The sequence below is a fragment of the Mastigoproctus giganteus genome, chromosome 12 (genome assembly GCF_048544385.1).
Source record: "Mastigoproctus giganteus isolate SK-2022 chromosome 12, ASM4854438v1, whole genome shotgun sequence".
Classification (NCBI taxonomy): Eukaryota; Metazoa; Arthropoda; class Arachnida; order Uropygi; family Thelyphonidae; genus Mastigoproctus; species Mastigoproctus giganteus.
The window spans coordinates 173,118,403-173,137,599 of NC_143586.1; the positions used below are offsets into that span (position 1 = coordinate 173,118,403).

The window sequence follows — 19,197 nt, forward strand, 5'->3', positions numbered from 1 at the left end:
TGTAAAATGAAAAGGTATAATCAGAAATGTGGTAGATGTGGGGAGGGGGGCACAGACTTAAGCTTTAGTTTTGGTAACATTGATTTGCTTCGCTTCTTTTAATTGGCATTCCTTATTTTTAACTTTATTGATTTATTTATTTTTAATATTTTATTTCTTAATCAACTATTTTGATAATTGATTATGGCAAACATTCAGTTATTTATCAATCAGTTATGCCTGCTACTACTCTCAAGCAAAATGACTCTATTCAAAAGAGAACAGTCAGGTTAATCTCTTCACACTCCATCACACAGACTTTCATGGCTAATATTCTCCTGAATTAGCATTATAATTCTCCCCACCCTCTTCCAAACCAGTCCAACACATGTCTCAACCAGTTAACATCCGCTAACTGTTCGACTCCAAACTCAGAGCTAACTTTTTCTCATTTGAATCACTGGTTGTATTTCCTGAAAATTGCAGTCTACAGAAATTCAAGTCTAATGTTAATAAGTATCTTCAATCTTCTCAACCTTCAACATATGCATGGTACTGACTGTTATAGATTTTAATATCTTTCAAGTTTGCAGTTACATTAAAAAAAAAATCCAGTGAAATCATGATTATAAATGAGCTTATTGGTAAGCATTTTCTACTAAGGAGAATGGACAGATCTGAACTAAATACTGTAATTATCACCACAATTTATTCTGATTTTTGAATGTTGCCTTTCTTTTTAAATGTGCAAATAAAGGTTTTTTTGCTGTTTTTTTCCTTAACTTTTTAGCCTGGTTGCTTACTTCCAGATGGCAGCAGACAAGTTTCTGTGGCTGCCATGGTAGCCAACTTTAGTAAACCTACTGCTGAGAAACCCTCACTGCTGGACCATAATGAGGTATGTCTCATTAATGAATATTATTGTATTTTTAAAAACAAAATGGATCTGAATACCTTTAAAACCACCAAAAATTAATTCTTTTAGTTGAATTGTAAACAGTATGAATTAATTTAGCAGCTGTGTTCTATGAATTGAAATTTCATTTTGCCATATTAAAATCATTTTACATCTGTGTACATCTAGCCACTATGTTTTATCACTTGATTCAAACAAACAGGTAGATTTCATACAACATAAATGTAGTAGGAAAATTTTGTTTAGTAGAAGCCACTGTTGTATTAAATTTTGCCTTGGAAATAAATTGAAGACTGTTTTGTCTATCTTTATTTGTATGCTTTGACAGCAGCAAACTTTCCACTTATAGTCCTACCATGGTACCTCACATAAAACCGATGTAATTATCCAACTATTACATTAGTTTAGGTTACACCTAAAGCTCCTAACAACAATTTAGGGCAGAAAAAGGCTACTGTGTTTTAAAAATAAATCTTATGTCAGCCATCGAAGAAGTAAAGTATTTGTTGGATGATGCATGATTTATTCTTATAGTATGCTTATTGCTGACACACGAGACCATTTTACTAAAAGTCAAGATGTCTGTCGGCCACCAAACATACAGAAGGATGAATTAGTCCTCTTTATAAAATGTACTTCTAAGACAATATAGTTTTTTCAAAAATATACTAATTGTCTTAGAAGTATGAAATATACTTCTAAGACAATTAGAATCAATTATTCGAAGCATTAACTCCTCATATTGCATGACAACTCAGAACTGATTCATTCTCAAGACAATATAGATGTGATCACTGATTAGAAAGCAGATCATTTTGAAACAGGCTATCACAACAAGGCCTTATATTTTAAACAGAATTGCTGTTTATTTAAAAGTAGTACATTTTACTTATTCATATCATCAGCAACTCTTCGTGAAAGTCTTCCGGTATGAGAGACAATAATCCAGGTGGTTTATGATCTCTATGCTGAAGCATCAGGTGCAAAACTAAACCATTATCGACCGGTAGCCTATGGGCTGGCAGTTGGAAAGCCAGAACTGACTTTCCCATTCAGTGCACATGGTCCAGTGAGGGATATATATATATATATCTGTGAGTGTATATGAGCAACACACTGAACTCCTCCCAGAAGAAATGGTACAATTTGTTGCATCACTTCAATAGAGTACCAGGGAAATATAACAGAGTGTGTGTGCTACATCTTCACTAAGAGGGAGAGTGCTAGTTGTCAGCCAGCAGATGGCAGCAGGTGTTATCTGGCACACCCTCAAAGTTCTAACTCCATCTCAGTTCCAAGTTCTGACTTTCTCCAACTCCAAACATCCATCCAAAGCTTTCTCCAGAACAAAACTAACTTGGATATCCTTCTCTAAACTCTGCCAGCTGCTCACTCACAGGGGACAGGGGTTTGTCTCCTTTGAAGACAAAATTACAGCATTCTGGACTACTTTTCTTTTAAAGACACTAAAAATTAAACATACATACTCTGTCATTACAGATAAACTAGTAGCAACAGCCCTCTAATAGCAGCAGCCACTAGAGCACTTATCTCTATCAACGATCTTAAGAATGGATATGATCCCAGCACTGCTCCAACTACCCACCTTCTATAAAGGTGTACTGCACCACTGAAAGGAGCTAAATCTTCATCACACCCTTGACAGAACATCACTTCTTGCTGTACTCTCAGAACTATCCTTCTGTAATAAAAAGATAACAGACTACTTGGAACTGGGCAGGACTAAAGACTACATTCAACCTCCAGACACCATGCCTTCAGTGGAAAGGCTCAAAAGACTTGCCTGTTAACACTGTAAATGCAAGGCAGCAATGCAAACTTTTAAAATCAGCGATCACAAAAGCACTTCAATACATCGTAACAGCAAAAGTGACTTAAAATATCACTGGATCATTATCTGCACCAACTTTTGTTTTCATATCACTAGAAGCCATGAGGCGCCTCTGTAGCCAGGTGGGAAGGAGCAGCAGTGCGTAGCACACGTTTCTTGATTAGACCGGGGTTCGAGCCCGTCACCACCAAATATGGAGGATGTGGAAAGGTCAGGGAATGACCACTGCATTTCCCAGAGCAATATGGCCTTAGTTGCTAATGCTCCTAAAAACCAAATAACAAACAACAGAAGCCATGCTACTTCTGTCGCCTACATGTTCAAAAAATGTATTTCAGTTAATTGTGTAATGCCACACAGTTGCAATGTTTCCATTGTCCACCTGCAAAGCTCTCTCACTCCCTACTCCACACACCACGAGCCACCATCTAACTTTAAGTGGAACCTTCTGTACAGGATGTTACCAAATCGGATGCAGACATTCAGAGGAGATTGTGGCACAACATCCTTCCCACCCTGGTCATGCTACACCAGTTCAGATTACTGGCTCTTCTGCATTGCTCCAGGAACCCTGGAACACACATACTTGGCTTGTGCTGTGTAGTTGATCATATACATCTTGGATGCTGCAAGACTTGCCTGCAACCACTCCCACACTCAGCAGGACCACTGGTACCTGCTTCACTTTGAACAGACAACACACATGCCATGTACAACTTTTTATTCATTGCTGCAAAGGCCATCGTTTACAACTTTTACTTGAACACGCAAGAAGTGGGAACAACCTGCCTCCTGTTGACACACATCACAACATCTCAAGTGGAGGCTATGGAGAAAGTTGAAGAGCTTCTTGAATTCCACCATCAAAGACCCAAAGTTTTCAATCATTTTAACAGAGAATGGAATAGCACCAGTCACCTCTTCAACATCACCTTCAGTGTATGACCTTAATTTCCGGAAGTTACTTTATTTCATCTTAATTGTATATAGAAAGTAAATAGATTATTATACTTGGAAAATGTATTTACTATTAATGTTTAATGATAATAAATAAATAAATAAATCCATCCTTTGTGCTGTACATATGCTGCACAACAATATGAACTTTCTTTTAAAAAAATAATTACATAAAATATAATTGACATCTCTGTGTAGATGTTTTAAAGTTTTGGAAGTGACTCTGCATGTGAAACCATTTCTACTTCTGGAATTAGCATTGTAAGATCAACTATATTACACTGGCATATTATGAGCAAATTGCATAATATGCGCCGACCTGACTAGCCGGGTGGGTAAAGTGCCTGCCTGGCAACCCAAAGGTCGTGGGTTTGAATCCCGCCTCAGGCTTGGATCAAAGTAGTGCAAAAACCTTGGGAGGTGCATTATGGCCACAGAAACCGATGTGCCAACAACTAACAAAAAAAAAAAAAAAAAAAAAAGAAAATGCATAATATGCTAGATGTACTTTATAAATGGTAATATATTGAAAAGAAATTTTAGTTATATAAGCTGTTCACAGAAGTCTTATATTCTCTGTCAAAATAAACCATTTTGTCAAAAATGGAAAATGTCCCCCTCCCCTCCCCAGAGCAGAACATATACATCAATTTCATTCATTTTTTAATCAACTGTATAAAAAATGTTTAACAATCTTCTATAAATAAAAAGAAAAAACTTATGGTTAGCATTATCAACATTAGTATTATAATTTATTCCATGATTAAAATCTTATTTATTAGCTAGCTGTTTTGTTATGAACTAAATTGTGTAGATAATTGAAATTTGCTCTAAGAAATAACCTTCACAGAAAGGAACTTGGTCAAAATCATGGTTATGGAAATTTTTATTTAAATTAAAATTACATAATGATGTTCAGTTAAAAAATCTAGTTGGCATGCTTGGAAATGTCAAATTTTTCTTTTTGGTACATTAGGTTGTGACATTCTTTCATGAATTTGGACATGTTATGCATCAGATTTGTGCTCAAGCAGATTTTTCCCACTTCAAGTAAGTTTGCCTTTTCTAAATTTTAAAACACTTATTTCCATTCGCCACCTGAAAAAGTTTTTAATAAGTGACATAAACCTTTCCTCAAATTTTTAATCAAAGTGTGAAACCAAATTTATTGTTTGTTTTTTAGTGGCACTAATGTTGAGCGAGACTTTGTAGAGGCACCATCTCAGATGTTAGAAAATTGGTGTTGGGAACCTGAACCTTTGAAACGTATGTCAGCCCATTACAGGGATAACAGCCCATTGCCAGATCATACGCTAGAAGCTTTAATTCACTCTCGGCTAGCAAATGCTGGCTACCACAATTTAAGACAGATTGTCCTGGGAATGTTTGACCACGTTATTCACACTAGTAATTCAGTAAGTAATTTAATCGTATATTAAGCTGTAGCTTTTAAAAAATTATATATGTATATTTATCAATAAAATAATAATCTGCTCTGCATTATCTCTCCTAATATCAATTCTTTGTGTCATCTACATTGGGTGAGAAGAAATGTCTGAAACAATTTTGTTTTGAGATAATTTAATGTAAAATAGTGTTGAGCCTGTGACTGCTGGGCACAATAATATTGGAAGAGCCAAGTTATGGAGTGTTAAAGCAATGATAATAATGACCAAGTGTCAATTTGACCTGTCATTTTCAATAAATCTTTTTAAAATAATAGCTCATCCGAAATCATTAAAGTCATCAAACCACAGCATTCAGAAGCTTTTGAATATGAGTCATCAAATTCTATAGCTGCCAATTCTCTGGATTTACAAAGGAGAATGTCTTCATTTGACCCTTCTCTGTCTCACCATTGTAATATAGTTTGCCGACAAAGATTTTCTCCATCTTTTTGCAGAAACTCAATTTTCTCTGTCTCTTTCTTTTCACAAAAACATAAATAAATAAAATAAAATAAATGGAACTACATTAAAATTGGAAATTTGTAGAAATTTTGCAAATTCCTACATATTTTTGTTAATGACATGGCTGTTCAGGTATGGCGGGGGGAGGTATCTGTATTGCAAAATAGAAATGCAGGGTAATAGCATTGTTCTCTGTTATATGCAGTCATTTCATAGTAGTTGTGTAGTGTGAATTAACAATGTCTTTCAGTAAGATACCAAAGAAATATAGTGTAAACTTTCAGACAACATATATGCAAGATTTTCCATGTATTATGAAATCTGGGAGGGAAAAAAAAGTAACACGTTTTCTTTATTTACTACTGTATGTGGGTGTGATTTTTCAATTTCAAGCAACAGGAAATGTGATGTAATTAGATGCTTACAAACTAATAAGCATAAAGTTGGCATGCAGTGCATAGAAATAAATGCAAAAATAGACGTTGCATTTCATAGTGGCAATGATGTCCTCTGTGACAAATGTTTATTTGCATATTTTGCCGTAGAACATAATCTTCCTTTGTGTTATGCTGATCATGCAGTACATCGTTCAGAAATATTTCCTGATAGTGAAATAGCAAAAAACTTTGGCTGTGGAAAAACAAAAACAGTAGTCATTGTTAGTGAAATTGAATGGATAGGAAAAGAAGAGGTAGTAATGGCTCTGAAAAATGGGCCATTTTCAATTGATTCAGATGGCAGAAATCAGTGTTTCTTCTCTCCACTCTCTTTTTCATAGACTTTCTGTTTCTGTTTCAAGCCTTTTCTGTAGATATTTCCATGGGCACTCTTCTTCTGAATTGGCTTCTATAATTCCTGCTCTTATTATCTCTCTCTCTCTCTCTCTCTCTCTCTCTCTCTCTCTCTCTCTCTCTCTCTCTCTCTCTCTCTTCCCCCCCTCCCTTCCAAACCAATCCGAACATATGCCATAACCAGTCAGCATCCTTTTACTGTCCAACTTCAAACTCACAGGACCAACTTTTCTTCTTTCTCATTTATTCCTTCAACTTCTGTTTTTTGGAACAACTTTCCTTCATACATCAAGAAAATTATAACCTACAGAAATTCAAGTGTAATGTGTAATGTCAACAAGTATCTTCTTTCATCATCTCAATCTTTAACCCATGCACGGTACTAAATACTAAATATATAGGTTTTAGTATCTTTCATGCTTGGGATCTTCATTTAAAAAAATCTCTAAAATATAGGGTTGTTAAAATTAAAGTATCCCTATGTAGAGGGCTCTGGAGTGAGTTCTAAGGCTCATACTGAAGAGAAATTTGGACAACAGGTACAATAAAGAATGTGCTCGCCATTTATTGGAAAAAAAAAATTGTTTCAAAATTTGTCATACAGCGCGTAAATATCTTAGTTACGATTATGCAAATAATGTAAGTTATTACCACAGCACCACTACTCAGCTCTACTGTACTGTATAAAAGCAAAGCAGTCTCTTCAAAATCATACAGTAGATGTTTGCCTGCACTACAGCAGCAATGCCAACAACGTTGCAGGAAAAGGCACTATCAGAACAGCAACAATGCAGCTGTGGCTATCAGAAAATTCCAGCGTCAGAAGTGCATAAGGCGTGGACCTATGACTGTTTGTGCTGTCCACAAAATGATTGTGAAATTTGAAGTGACAGGACATCTTGGTGTTCAACCAGGTAGAGGTCAAAAACAAATCCTCTTGTGTTGAAGATGTGGCTATGGCTGTTGTGGATTTATCAAGTCAATCTCCATGTGGTGGTGCAAGTGTGCCAGCTGTTTCTCGTGAAGTGGATATGCCGTATTCCACTGTAAGGCTAGTAATGCGTTAGGTGTTTCGGAACTATTCTTACAAGATGCACATGCTACTGCAGCTAAAGCACGGTGGTGCAGATATTCGTTTCACATATGCACTTCAGTTTCTGGCACGAATGACAGTGGATATCACTTGACCGTGGAACATCCTTTGGAGTGATGAAGCCAACTTCTGCTTAAACGGACAAGTGAATATGCACAACTGTCGCAATTGGGCAACAGAAAACCCTCGAGTTATCCAAGAGTTCCTGTTGCATTCTCCAAATGTAACAGTTTGGTGTAGATTTATGGCCACATTCATGATTGGGCCATATTTTTTTGAACAGGTAACACCGACTGGACCCTGCACCTGTTCTGTCATTGGACAGCGATATTATGAAATGTTGGCAAATTTCGCAATACCAGAGCTGCAACAACATGGGTGCCTCCAGGATACCATATTCATGCAAGATGGTACACCACCCCACATCCGTTGTTGTGTCCAAAGATTGCTAAGGCAACACTTTACAGATAAATGGGTCATCAGCCGTTGTTTCCAGACATCTTAGCCACCCCGATCACCGGACCTCACCCCATGTGACTTCTGGTTGTGGGGTTTTTTGAAGAACCATGTGTATTGGGAAGGATCACCCGTGGTTCACCTGCTCGGCCTTAGTAAGAAACATGAATAAATTTGAATCGATACAAGGACAATAATTCTCACCATTTTACATTAGTGAGCACACCTGCGCTACAGTTGCTGACCGGAGCTCTCCCACTTTACCTGGTACAAGCCTCTTTTGGCTACTTCCAGACTTAAAAAGGGCATACTCACAGAATTTCTGGGGATAGCCCTTGATACAGCCAGCACCTTCAATGCTGAAAGAAAAAGGATAGCCACAAAGCTCCATGAGCTATGGCAAACAAAATGGGAGCAGGAAACCAGAGGTCTAGTTACCAAAAGCTTTCTGCCACGGGTGGCAATGGTCAGCCCAAAGTCACCTAAGTGGTATGCCCCTGGACTTTTTACATCATTCATATTGACAGGTCACGGCTCCCTAATGGCAAAACTAACCTCCCTAGGGCTGACTGATGATCCAAATTGCACCTGTGGCGAGAATGAAGACTGGGCACACATTCTATATGAATGTATAATTTATGACATCCCCAGAATACAGCTAATAACACAGATTGGCCCCCCTTCTAAGAGGAGAAGAACATCTATTCATTATAGAAGAGGAAAATTATAAAGTCTTTACAACCTTCACACAGAAAGTATTTGAAATGCGCAGAACTATCCAAAGAATGGCAATTCAGCCCCTCCCCCCCGGAAATTAAATAATAATCAATAGTTAAAATTGCCCACGTCTCCCACCACGCCCAGACGATGACATAACAACTGTCAGGACAGCAGTATTCTGTGCCCTGGCATGACAAAACCGGATTGACCTGGGTACCCCCCTAGGGTTACCCTGCCATGTGTAGGAACCTGGGGTCCCACACCAAATAAGTAACCATGCAGAGGAGGAGGGAGATGTACAGGCAGCCAGGGAAGCAGATTAGCTGAAAAATATCAGTAAGCTGATAGCAAGGGGATGCAAGTAGAATGAAAGACAGAATGAATAGGCTGGTCACTGAGTGAATTAGGAATTATGGTAAAAGGGAATAAATGTCAGTTTTGGTGAAAGAGAGATGGACCCAGCACAAGGGAAAGAGAGTGAATGAGAATAAGTGGAAGAGCAATTGTAATTGGCTGAAAGAATACAAAGTTAATAATAACTTACACTACTTTATATATACTAACAAACATTTACTAACAACACTATGACTGCATTCTCTACTGGCCTGCAAAAAATTTGCGCCTAGGCCTTCACCACAACTGAAGAATAATATTAATTTGAGGTGCCCAGAGAGTGCATGCAGAAAAAAAAAGTCGAACAAATGAAATGAAAGTCAGAAGAATGAATGAGAGTGTAAGTGTGTGAGAAAAAGAACACAAACTATAAATGTTAAAGTTAAGTTCATACTAACCCTAGTTTTAATCTTTTATATTCTTTCTTATTTAGCTTAATTAGTAAGCATCAGTATTTAAATTACATTACATACCATCGCATCCCCCCCCGGTGTGTGAGAAAGAGATGAATGAGTTAGTGAAAAAAAAAAAAAAAAAATATATATATATATATATATATATATATATATATATATATATAATATTAAGGATAATATAAAGAACCATTAGAATAAGCAAATCAATCCAATAATAATACCATCAGGGACCTAAGAAAATGCAAAAAAAAAAAAAAAAAAAAAAAAAATTATTATCGCTTGCAAATTACAGTGTATCATTTTTTTTTTTTTTTTTAATATATAGTCAATATATAGTTAAATTCATTTAAATTTACTTAAGTTCACGCTGAGATAACATGCAAATTCAGCTCAGGGTCCTACTATAGGAACGGGTTTGCGATCCCGGGCATACCCGAGCCACAACTTATATCTTGTAATGTCTTTAAACTGTCCTACACTCTTTATTTTTATTTCTCCGAAATTATTAGGGCAATCCGAGGACGTAGGAGAAACTATTTCTTATCTATACCACTATTTTTCGCCTTTGTGGAGTTCAGGTTCTATTATTCCTACTCCTTTAGTTTTTCTTCTTACTATCTGCATGTGTTAATTTAATTATTTATGCGTTAATTTAATTATTACTATGCGTTAATTTAATTATTTATTTTTACCGTATCCATCACATAGGGGGCACCACATATTATTTTGACGACTATTACATTATGTCCTAGATACGGTCAATATGTAGTATGTATTATATATTTAATCTTATTTTAATCATTAAATTACATTCTCTGTCGGGTCAACGATGATTAATATATGCTTACATTTATATTTTACTTATATTTCTTACCTTTGATTCTAATATTTCTAAATTTTCTTAACTTTTATTATCATCTTTCGATTTATTTATATTCGATTTACATTCGGCCTATACTGGTTTATATTTGGTTTAGATTTAAATTACTTAGCATATATTGATCATCACAGAAACAGAGAACCTCTTGTCGTTTTTTGCCTTCATTCTGGGTGGTTGGCCCCAGTTGAAGTCATCTAGATTGTTGGTAAAAAGCGATAATAATTTTTTTTTTTTTTTTTTTTTTTTTGCGATTTCTTAGGTCCCTGATGGTATTATTATTGGATTGATTTGCTTATTCTAATGGTTCTTTATATTATCCTTAATATTCTTAATCTTAAGAGAGGCGGCAAGCGAGTGCATTGAACCATTGAGGCTAATTATGCGAGCATCACTAGACTCTGGGGAGATTCCCTTGGATTGGAAAAGTGCAAATGTATCTCCCATACATAAGGGTGGCTCTAAAAGTGAAGTTGGAAATTATCGACCTGTCCGTCTGACTTCAGTAGTAGGGAAAATCATGGAGGCAATAATCAAGGGTGGAATTCAGGATCATTTGGATCGAATTGAAATTCTCAAGGATACTCAGCATGGTTTTGTAAAGGGAAAATCATGTTTAACAAATCTGGTTCGCTATTTCGAAAGGGTCACTCACGAGCTGGATTTAGGGAATAATTTCGACATTGTTTATTTAGATTTCAGCAAAGCTTTTGACTCAGTCCCACATGAGCGGTTGCTTTATAAGCTGGAACAGGTTGGAATCACTGGGAAAATCCTTAGATGGATAGAAGGATGGCTTCAGGGCAGTTGATTCATGTAAATAGCAACAACTAACTCATGTAAATAACAATAGACGATGCATGTAAATAACAAACAACCAATTCGTGTATATGTTATTTTTACCAAGTAATTTTCTAATAAATCGAAAGTATTCCCCCGGACTCAGCCCCCCACCCTTGGCCTACGTAGAAATCAGCCCTCTCATCTCATGACTTACAAATTGCATCGCCCTGCAACAATATCAATTAACAATAGGCACAGCTGCGCACTCAAAACCAACCCTGTTATATAACAAACAGCGAACGGGACTAACCCCTCTTTTTCCGACAGACCACCACCAGACAGATACCGTAAGTATAACTCTTCTCCCTTATTCCGATAATTACCCGTTGGGCTTTGTTTCTCCTCCACCAGTTTGCTGATTACGATGCTAAGGTTAAAGTTTCTCTAAAAATTAAAATTAACTGATATAACAAATTAAATTATATCTATCTATCCATATTCAATTAACTAAATAATTTATAAGAGCAAAAATAATCTCAATACAATGGCAAAACTGATAAGGAGTTAACAGAAACGGGTAATTATGAGACATTCCTTTAATCTGGCTATCGATCTGCTCAAAGCCTCCGATGAAGTAGCGGATAGAAGACCAGGTAAAGGAATGTTTAGTTGATATTGATTTGATGAATAATTAATGCTATTTAAAGATTGTTAAAATAATTATAATTATAACTTTAACTTCATTAAGTATTAGTTATATCTTTAATACCATTACAGACCCCCAGGAATAGGTTAGACTACACATTCTAACTGAATCTCCTGTTCCGTATACACCTTAATACCTATATAGAAAATAAATACCAGAAAATTGAAGTAGTTTAAACAATCAAACTATATATATAACACGGGGGTAAATTTTTTTTATAAACTATAAAAAAAAAAGTATAAAAATAGAATGCAAATAGAATGAGAATGCGGATTATGAATGAAGTAAATGTGTCTACCCCCCCACCGCCTGGTGGGTTTTGCATGGGCAGTTTGACCTTCCTACCGGATTCGACAAGACACGGACCTGACAACCGATGAAGACATACTGTGGCTTTGTTGCCGACACGCCATTTGGCGAACTGAACTGGGTACTCTAACCTGGTTCCATTTACAACCCCAGGCAGGGGAGGGAGGAGACGGGTCTCTGTCTCCCTCTCCCCCATACTTCACCTAGTGGGGCTCATCCCCGCTGACCTCTTTGGGGATGCCTACTCTATCATGCCCATCCTTCTACCTGTTTCCCCTAGTCTTCAGTCTTCCCCCCACTGTAACTAAACTGAGTACAACCCTAACAATGCTGCCAAATTCTAATCAGCATCAAAAAATGTAACCCCTTTCTTGTAAACCTCTTTTGGCCTTTCCAAATCGTAGTGCCCCCCCCCCCCAAAGGCCTTTCCACTGAAATCCTCGGAAAATAGGTGGCCGGACCTACCAGAGTACTTAAATAATCTACTGGGTGCCTGACCTGCCTCTTCGTGGCAAAGTGTGGGCAACAGTGGGTCCCAATAGGGGCCCAATGGCTAAATGGTCAGAGAAACAACAAACCACTCCCCACACACTTTTTAAATCTGTGGCTTCCACAGAGTTCTGTGTCACTTACAAAGAATACAATGCAGAGATGGGGGAAACCCCCGGTGCCATCAGACAATTAACACACTTTACACTGTATCGGGGAGGATGTGAAACTCTGGCAGATTTGAAGGACAGCATTTGACGTCATGTGCTGGCTATTCCAGTTGACATGTTGCATTCTGCTGTAGAAAATGCTGTTCTTCGAACATAGACAGATATATTTGAAAATGTTGACCAAAATGGAGGATTGAACAATTGTAGCGCTGTTCGTGTGATTTGCATTGCCACAGCATCATATAGTGACAAATTTTGTAACTAATTTTTTTTCCCAATAAATAGCGAGCGCATTCTTTGTTGTACCTGATGTCCAAATTTCTCTTCAGTGCGAGCCTTAGAACTCGCTCAAGAGCCCTCTACATAGGGGTACTTCAATTTTAAGAACCCTGTACAATGAAGGCTTTTTCTGTAGCTAGGTGTAGTGTTTTTTTTTTTTTTTTTTTTTTTTTTTGTTAGCTTCTGTTTTGTTGCTGGGATGACATAATCCAAAAGCCAAAAGTAGAAAATATGAGAATTACTATATTTCTTTTCCACAGTTTCAGCTTTTTCATGAATTCATTTTTATTACTCTGAGCTGGGATTTGTTCACATTGTGTAATTTAATATTTTGAAATATGTACTAAATAAGCCAGTTACTGAATAAAATCTTCATTGTGACATAAATTTTATCATCATATAAATGTTACTATTATTACTTTGGCATAATAGAGCCACTGTGTTCTGTCTTCATATCATCATGAAAACAGTCTCAGCAAATTGTGTTTTATATAGTTAACAACTCTGATAAATGCTTGCTTGGTTTTAAGTTGATCAAGCAATTTTTCACAAAGATCTCCTTAAATGTTCCCTGCTCTTTTCTGCTGTTCTTATCTGTAAAATTAGTGAAATCTTCCAGGGTTCTTCAGCATGCAATTTGCCAAAGCCTGGCAAAGAACTCTGATTGTCAAATTTCTTTAATGATATTAATGGCAGTATAACACTGAACTTTCTTCCGATGAGATTTTTACATTTAGCAATTCTATTGGCAACTTTGAATGATGTAAGCAGTATGTAAGTGGTTTTGATGTAACAGTTGTTAATTTGGCAAGTGCTTCTTTTTAGCTTCTTAACCTTGTAGTTTTTTAATAGAAGGATTCAGGTGTCTCTCTAGCACATTTCAGCACATGCTATTTCAAAATGTTAATTTAATTTTTTTGGTTTCATGCTATCCATTGCCAAAATTTTTATGCAGAGTTAATAAACATTGTGGCCTTTCTTCTTCATCAACATTTATGAATCCAAAAGACATTATTTATTGTAATTTTTGTATGTCTTTACTTGAACAGCTTCATAATCTCTATCAAACAAATTAATAATTTATCCATTGGCTATTGAAAATGCTAACTGTTATGTACTGTGAGTAGTAAGGAATTGAACTACACTGTCACATTTAATAAATCCGAAAATGGTTGTGTTGAGATATGGCAAGCAGTTACAACAACTAGAACTGTTGGTGAGGGCATTGCCAAATGTCAAGAATGAATACAGTAGTTGTTTGCGATGCTGTATTTCATACCATACAAATTGTGAAATGTGTAGTGCTGAAGAATGCTTTTTTAATGGAATGTTTTGCTGCTCCACTAATACACTAATTTTGTTTTCAGTTCTCACGATCAGCAAATATTTAGTAAGGACACGTAATGGTGGTTTATTCTCAACTTTTTTTCTCAGCGTTTATTCTCAGCTTTTAATTCCTCATCATCTCTACTTTGTTGGGATAGAAACACATGCAGCTGTTGTTCACCCATACAAACTGATTCACACCAATGCAGTATAATAGCATAGTGCTGTATTCAAATAATGTGCTATTATGACTGCACATTATTCAAATAATGTGCAGTCATAAAGTTTATGTTGACTTCACATTCACAAAGAGCATGAAAAAGATGATAAAAATAAAAACAGCCATAATAAATTTTTATGCAGCATTAGCAGCATTCTACTTATCTTTAGTGTAAATTTGACAATTGATGGTTAACATCATTGACTACTGTATTGTAATCAGTTATTCTTATGACTTCCCAGAAAATTCTATCCCCCCCACCCTCCCTTGGTAGTGACACATTTTGGAAATCTTTGCTTTAGACAGTGGCAGTTTGATAAAAAGTGCACACATACACATACGTTTTCATTTTATATGTGTAATTATATTTTAATTTTATACAGTTAAATAGAAATTTATGAGAAATAAGCCCTTCAGCCTGCACAGAGTGTAATCTGTCTTTAATTTCTTAACAGGTTACAGATTATTCTCAGAAGGTTAATGGTATTTCCTGTATCATTTCATTCAGTGAATGCCTTGTGGGGGTTGGTTTTTCTTTTAATTTAAATTTATTATTAATATTAAATATCTTGTTTTGTTCCCTAATAAATATATAGACCCCCTTGTCTTATATCCCCACTTACACATCTGACTTTGGATTCACAGGAGAATTCCAGTTTCAAGGGAACTTCTCAATTATGTATAATTCCCTTCGGAAAGGCTGAGTATTCAAGAATAACAAACTCACTAATTAAAAAATAACATAGTTTATTTCCATATATATATATACAACATGATAAAGTGATCAAAACTCAGGTACATACTAATATTATCCAAATTAGCCTATGTGTAACATCAGATATATATGCAATTTAATACATTGGGTTTACACTAGAAGGGTTATTTCTTTCTACACAACATAATTAATATCCTTACAGAAAACTGCTAAAGTTTCTTCTTTCTTCACACATGATCAATAAATACTTAAAAGGTTTAGTTAACACCCTTTTTCCTATGTAAGTAAATTCTTACTTTATAAATTGATTTAGGAATATCACTCTTAACTTCTGATTTATTTAGTGCTCCTTTTTGTCTTGGGGAATATAATTTCGCAAACTTTCTCTAATCAAGATAAATCGTACATTTGACAATTTCTGGACTAATGCTTGTACCAAGGGTTAGCTACACTCATAAGACTATTCCTTTCTCTGTATCTCTCTACCCTTCCCTTCCAAAATTTATCATACATATATGTTAGACAATAACTAATAACAAGTATCAAATTTCTCTCCTTTACCTTTCTACATATGTCTAATCATACATTAATCAAAACCATAACTATCATCTGACTTATCTCTATATTTATGTATATATATTTATCTTTTTGTACATCCTTCCCTTAGTATCTTTCTAAACTTCTACTAATCTGATATTAGGGTTCCTACAGTTCTTTATAGGTAAGTGAGAATACTATATAACTAGTCACTTACTTAATTTTACGAATCGGGCTTCTCTGTTTTGGGGCCTTCCGCTCCTTGTTTGGGACTGTCACCATCGTTTGCCAAGGGCATTCATCTCGGGGCTTCTAGGGAACCTTCGTGCGGGTCACAGTTCTGCTACTCTGCTTAAACTCACTGTTCAGTCTGGACTGGGCTGGCAATTTGTCCTATGGTCCTACTCTGTCGTTACGGAGACTGCTATCTTTCCTTCTGCGGCCTTTTCCCACCTGATCGGGTACTAATTCTGCAGCTTCGCTCCGTCTGATCGGGCTACTAATTCCACGGCTTCGCTCCTTCTGATCAGGCTACTTTCCATTCGTGGCTTCGCTCTGTCTGATTGGGCTACTAATTCTGCTTACGACCTTGCTCCATCTTTTTAAAAAACTCATTCACAAGAAGAAAATTTCACAGGGCACTTCTCTCACTAACACCAACAAAAATCTCAACTCTGTCTGTACTAACTCATTATAACTAACTCCGACAAAAATCTCCACTTTGTCTCTGACTAACTCATATTTACTAGCACAGAAAAATATCTCAACTTTGTCTTTTTTTTTTTTTTTTAACTCATTCTAACTAATTCTGACAAAAATCTCAACTCTGTCTCACTGACTAACTCATTTTCACAAACACTGACAAAAACCTCAACTTTGTCTCCCCTCTACACTCCCCTGGTTCTCTCTTTTTGTTCATCTTAATCCTGTACCGCCTCTATATTCCAGGTCCGCCCTAGTTCCGGGTCTTAACCAATCTTCTCATTCTATCAAACCTTTCTCTCTGTCCTATTCGCCCATGTTATCCTTTCCCATGCTGTCCCTTCAGTGCTCAATCTGACTTCTCATTTTAATAAATTTGTAAATTACCCAGGCTGTCTGCCCCTTTGAAGTAGGCCGCCATTTCCGCAACCACCTGGTTCTATCTTAGCACCTTTACTTTGCAAGATCCACAGAACTTGCCATCGCCGACAGCCAGATGCCAGTCTTAATTCTAATCCGAGCATTTGTCAAGTATTTACTTCTCGTCTCCAGGTGTTACCGATCAAAGGAATGTTCCGACAGTACGGTCCTCCGCACTATTGTTTTCCAGAGCTAGTACCCCTTTCACACCTATTTACCAACAGCCGTTGCTACCTTTCCTGTTGTTTTGGTTTATTCCCGTGTACTCGGAGCCGAAGTGCACGTCTGCTACTAGTCTTTCTCACGCTTACCCCTCCCTTCTTGTAACCTTGTCTAATTTAATCCCTAGTGAGTGACCCATTATCTTAAATAATATTTGTGACTGGTAAGGTTTCACTGCCCCATATTGTTATATCAGACGCTTTACTTTTAATTAATCTCTCCTGTGTATAAAATATTTTCTCGTAAGATTTTATACCGTACAGCCTGAAATGTTGTTCTGAAATTCTGTTAAACCTTCAGAAATTAAAGATATTACACCCTATGCAGGTTGAAGTGCTTGTTTTTTCACTAATTTCCATCTTGACTTCTGTGCATATGGCCTTAGTTGCTAATGCTCCTAAAAATCAAATAACAAACAACCAACCATCTTGACTTCTGTGCATCATGCTGCTAAAAGAACGTCTGAGTACTTTATAAACTTAGTTTTCGAAAAATCACTCATCTCAGTGTTTGGAAAGGTATAATATATATATATATATATACTATCATTGAATTGTATTAAATAAAGTTAAATTATAATGAAATAAATAAATCCTTAAGCGTTCATTAGAGGCAGCGACGTGCAATTCCTCCATATGAAGCTGAAATACATCCAATTTTTTAAATTTAATAAAATATAACATAAGCCAGTAGTATGGTAAAAACTGTAGAGCGAAAATTAACATAAAATAAACAATCAAACGAGAAGAGGAATAGATATAATTAGTAGCCCCAAAAACCCTTATATAATTTCGATCTTTAAATCCAATTAACAAAAACTATACAAAATTTAGGATAATGCCAATTATTTATTAATTTAGCGGTACCCCCCCGAAAGGTACCAGTTCCAAAAGGCGTGAAATATCACCAAAAGAGGGTTAAAGGAACTACCAAACGATAACAAAATCAAAATAAATTAAAATAAGATAGACTGACCATCATGCCCCATCTCGACAGAGGACCACGAGGCCAATAATGGTCATGGAATCGCTGCATTTCAATCGCTATACAAATCATCGCCATGGTGAAAAGATCGAAGTACCAATTCACCCTCCCTCCTCCGATCGATCCACCAATGCAGAGGATTTGCACGGCGGTGGTCCTTATGCAGCGAAAAATAAGAGGAGGGAGGGTGAATTGGTACTTCGATCTTTTCACCATGGCGATGATTTGTATAGCGATTGAAATGCAGCGATTCCATGACCATTATCGGCCTCGTGGTCCTCTGTCGAGATGGGGCATGATGGTCAGTCTATCTTATTTTAATTTATTTTGATTTTGTTATCGTTTGGTAGTTCCTTTAACCCTCTTTTGGTGATATTTCAAGCCTTTTGGAACTGGTACCTTTCAGGGGGGTACCGCTAAATTAATAAATAATTGGCTTTATCCTAAATTTTGTATAGTTTTTGTTAATTGGATTTAAAGATCGAAATTATATAAGGGTTTTTGGGGCTACTAATTATATCTATTCCTCTTTTCGTTTGATTGTTTATTTTATGTTAATTTTCGCTCTACAGTTTTTACCATACTACTGGCTTATGTTATATTTTATTAAATTTAAAAAATTGGATATATATATATATATGTATGTATGTATGTATGTATATATATATTATTATTTTTATTTTTTTCCAGGCTGACACCCAAACAGTATTTGAGAAGATTCATTCTGAATTGTTAGGTGTCCTGCCCTCTGAAGGAACCAACTTTGCTGCTCACTTTGGCCACCTTGCAGGAGGTTATGATGCTCAGTACTATGGATACTTGGTAATAAATTTGTATAATACTTTTGGATAAAAAAAAAAATTCTGCCTATCATTTCTTACTATTATGATTTTGGATATACTTATTGGCTTTTGAGTACATTTTTGAATATGACATTGGCTTTTCAGTGAATTTGCAAATCTTAAAGCACCTATT

The 19,197-nt window shown here is 36.2% G+C and overlaps 1 protein-coding gene across 1 annotated transcript in view; it reads left to right on the forward strand.

Annotated features, from left to right (window-relative positions):
- Positions 1–19,197, forward strand: part of LOC150077600 (thimet oligopeptidase-like) — a 170,904-nt gene that overhangs the window by 121,033 nt on the left and 30,674 nt on the right. Inside the window, exons 11-14 of the mRNA XM_090386530.1 lie at positions 770–877; positions 4,681–4,754; positions 4,888–5,119; positions 18,913–19,044. Of these exons, the coding sequence (XP_090242656.1) occupies positions 770–877; positions 4,681–4,754; positions 4,888–5,119; positions 18,913–19,044 (546 nt within the window). The remainder of the gene's footprint in view (positions 1–769; positions 878–4,680; positions 4,755–4,887; positions 5,120–18,912; positions 19,045–19,197) is intronic.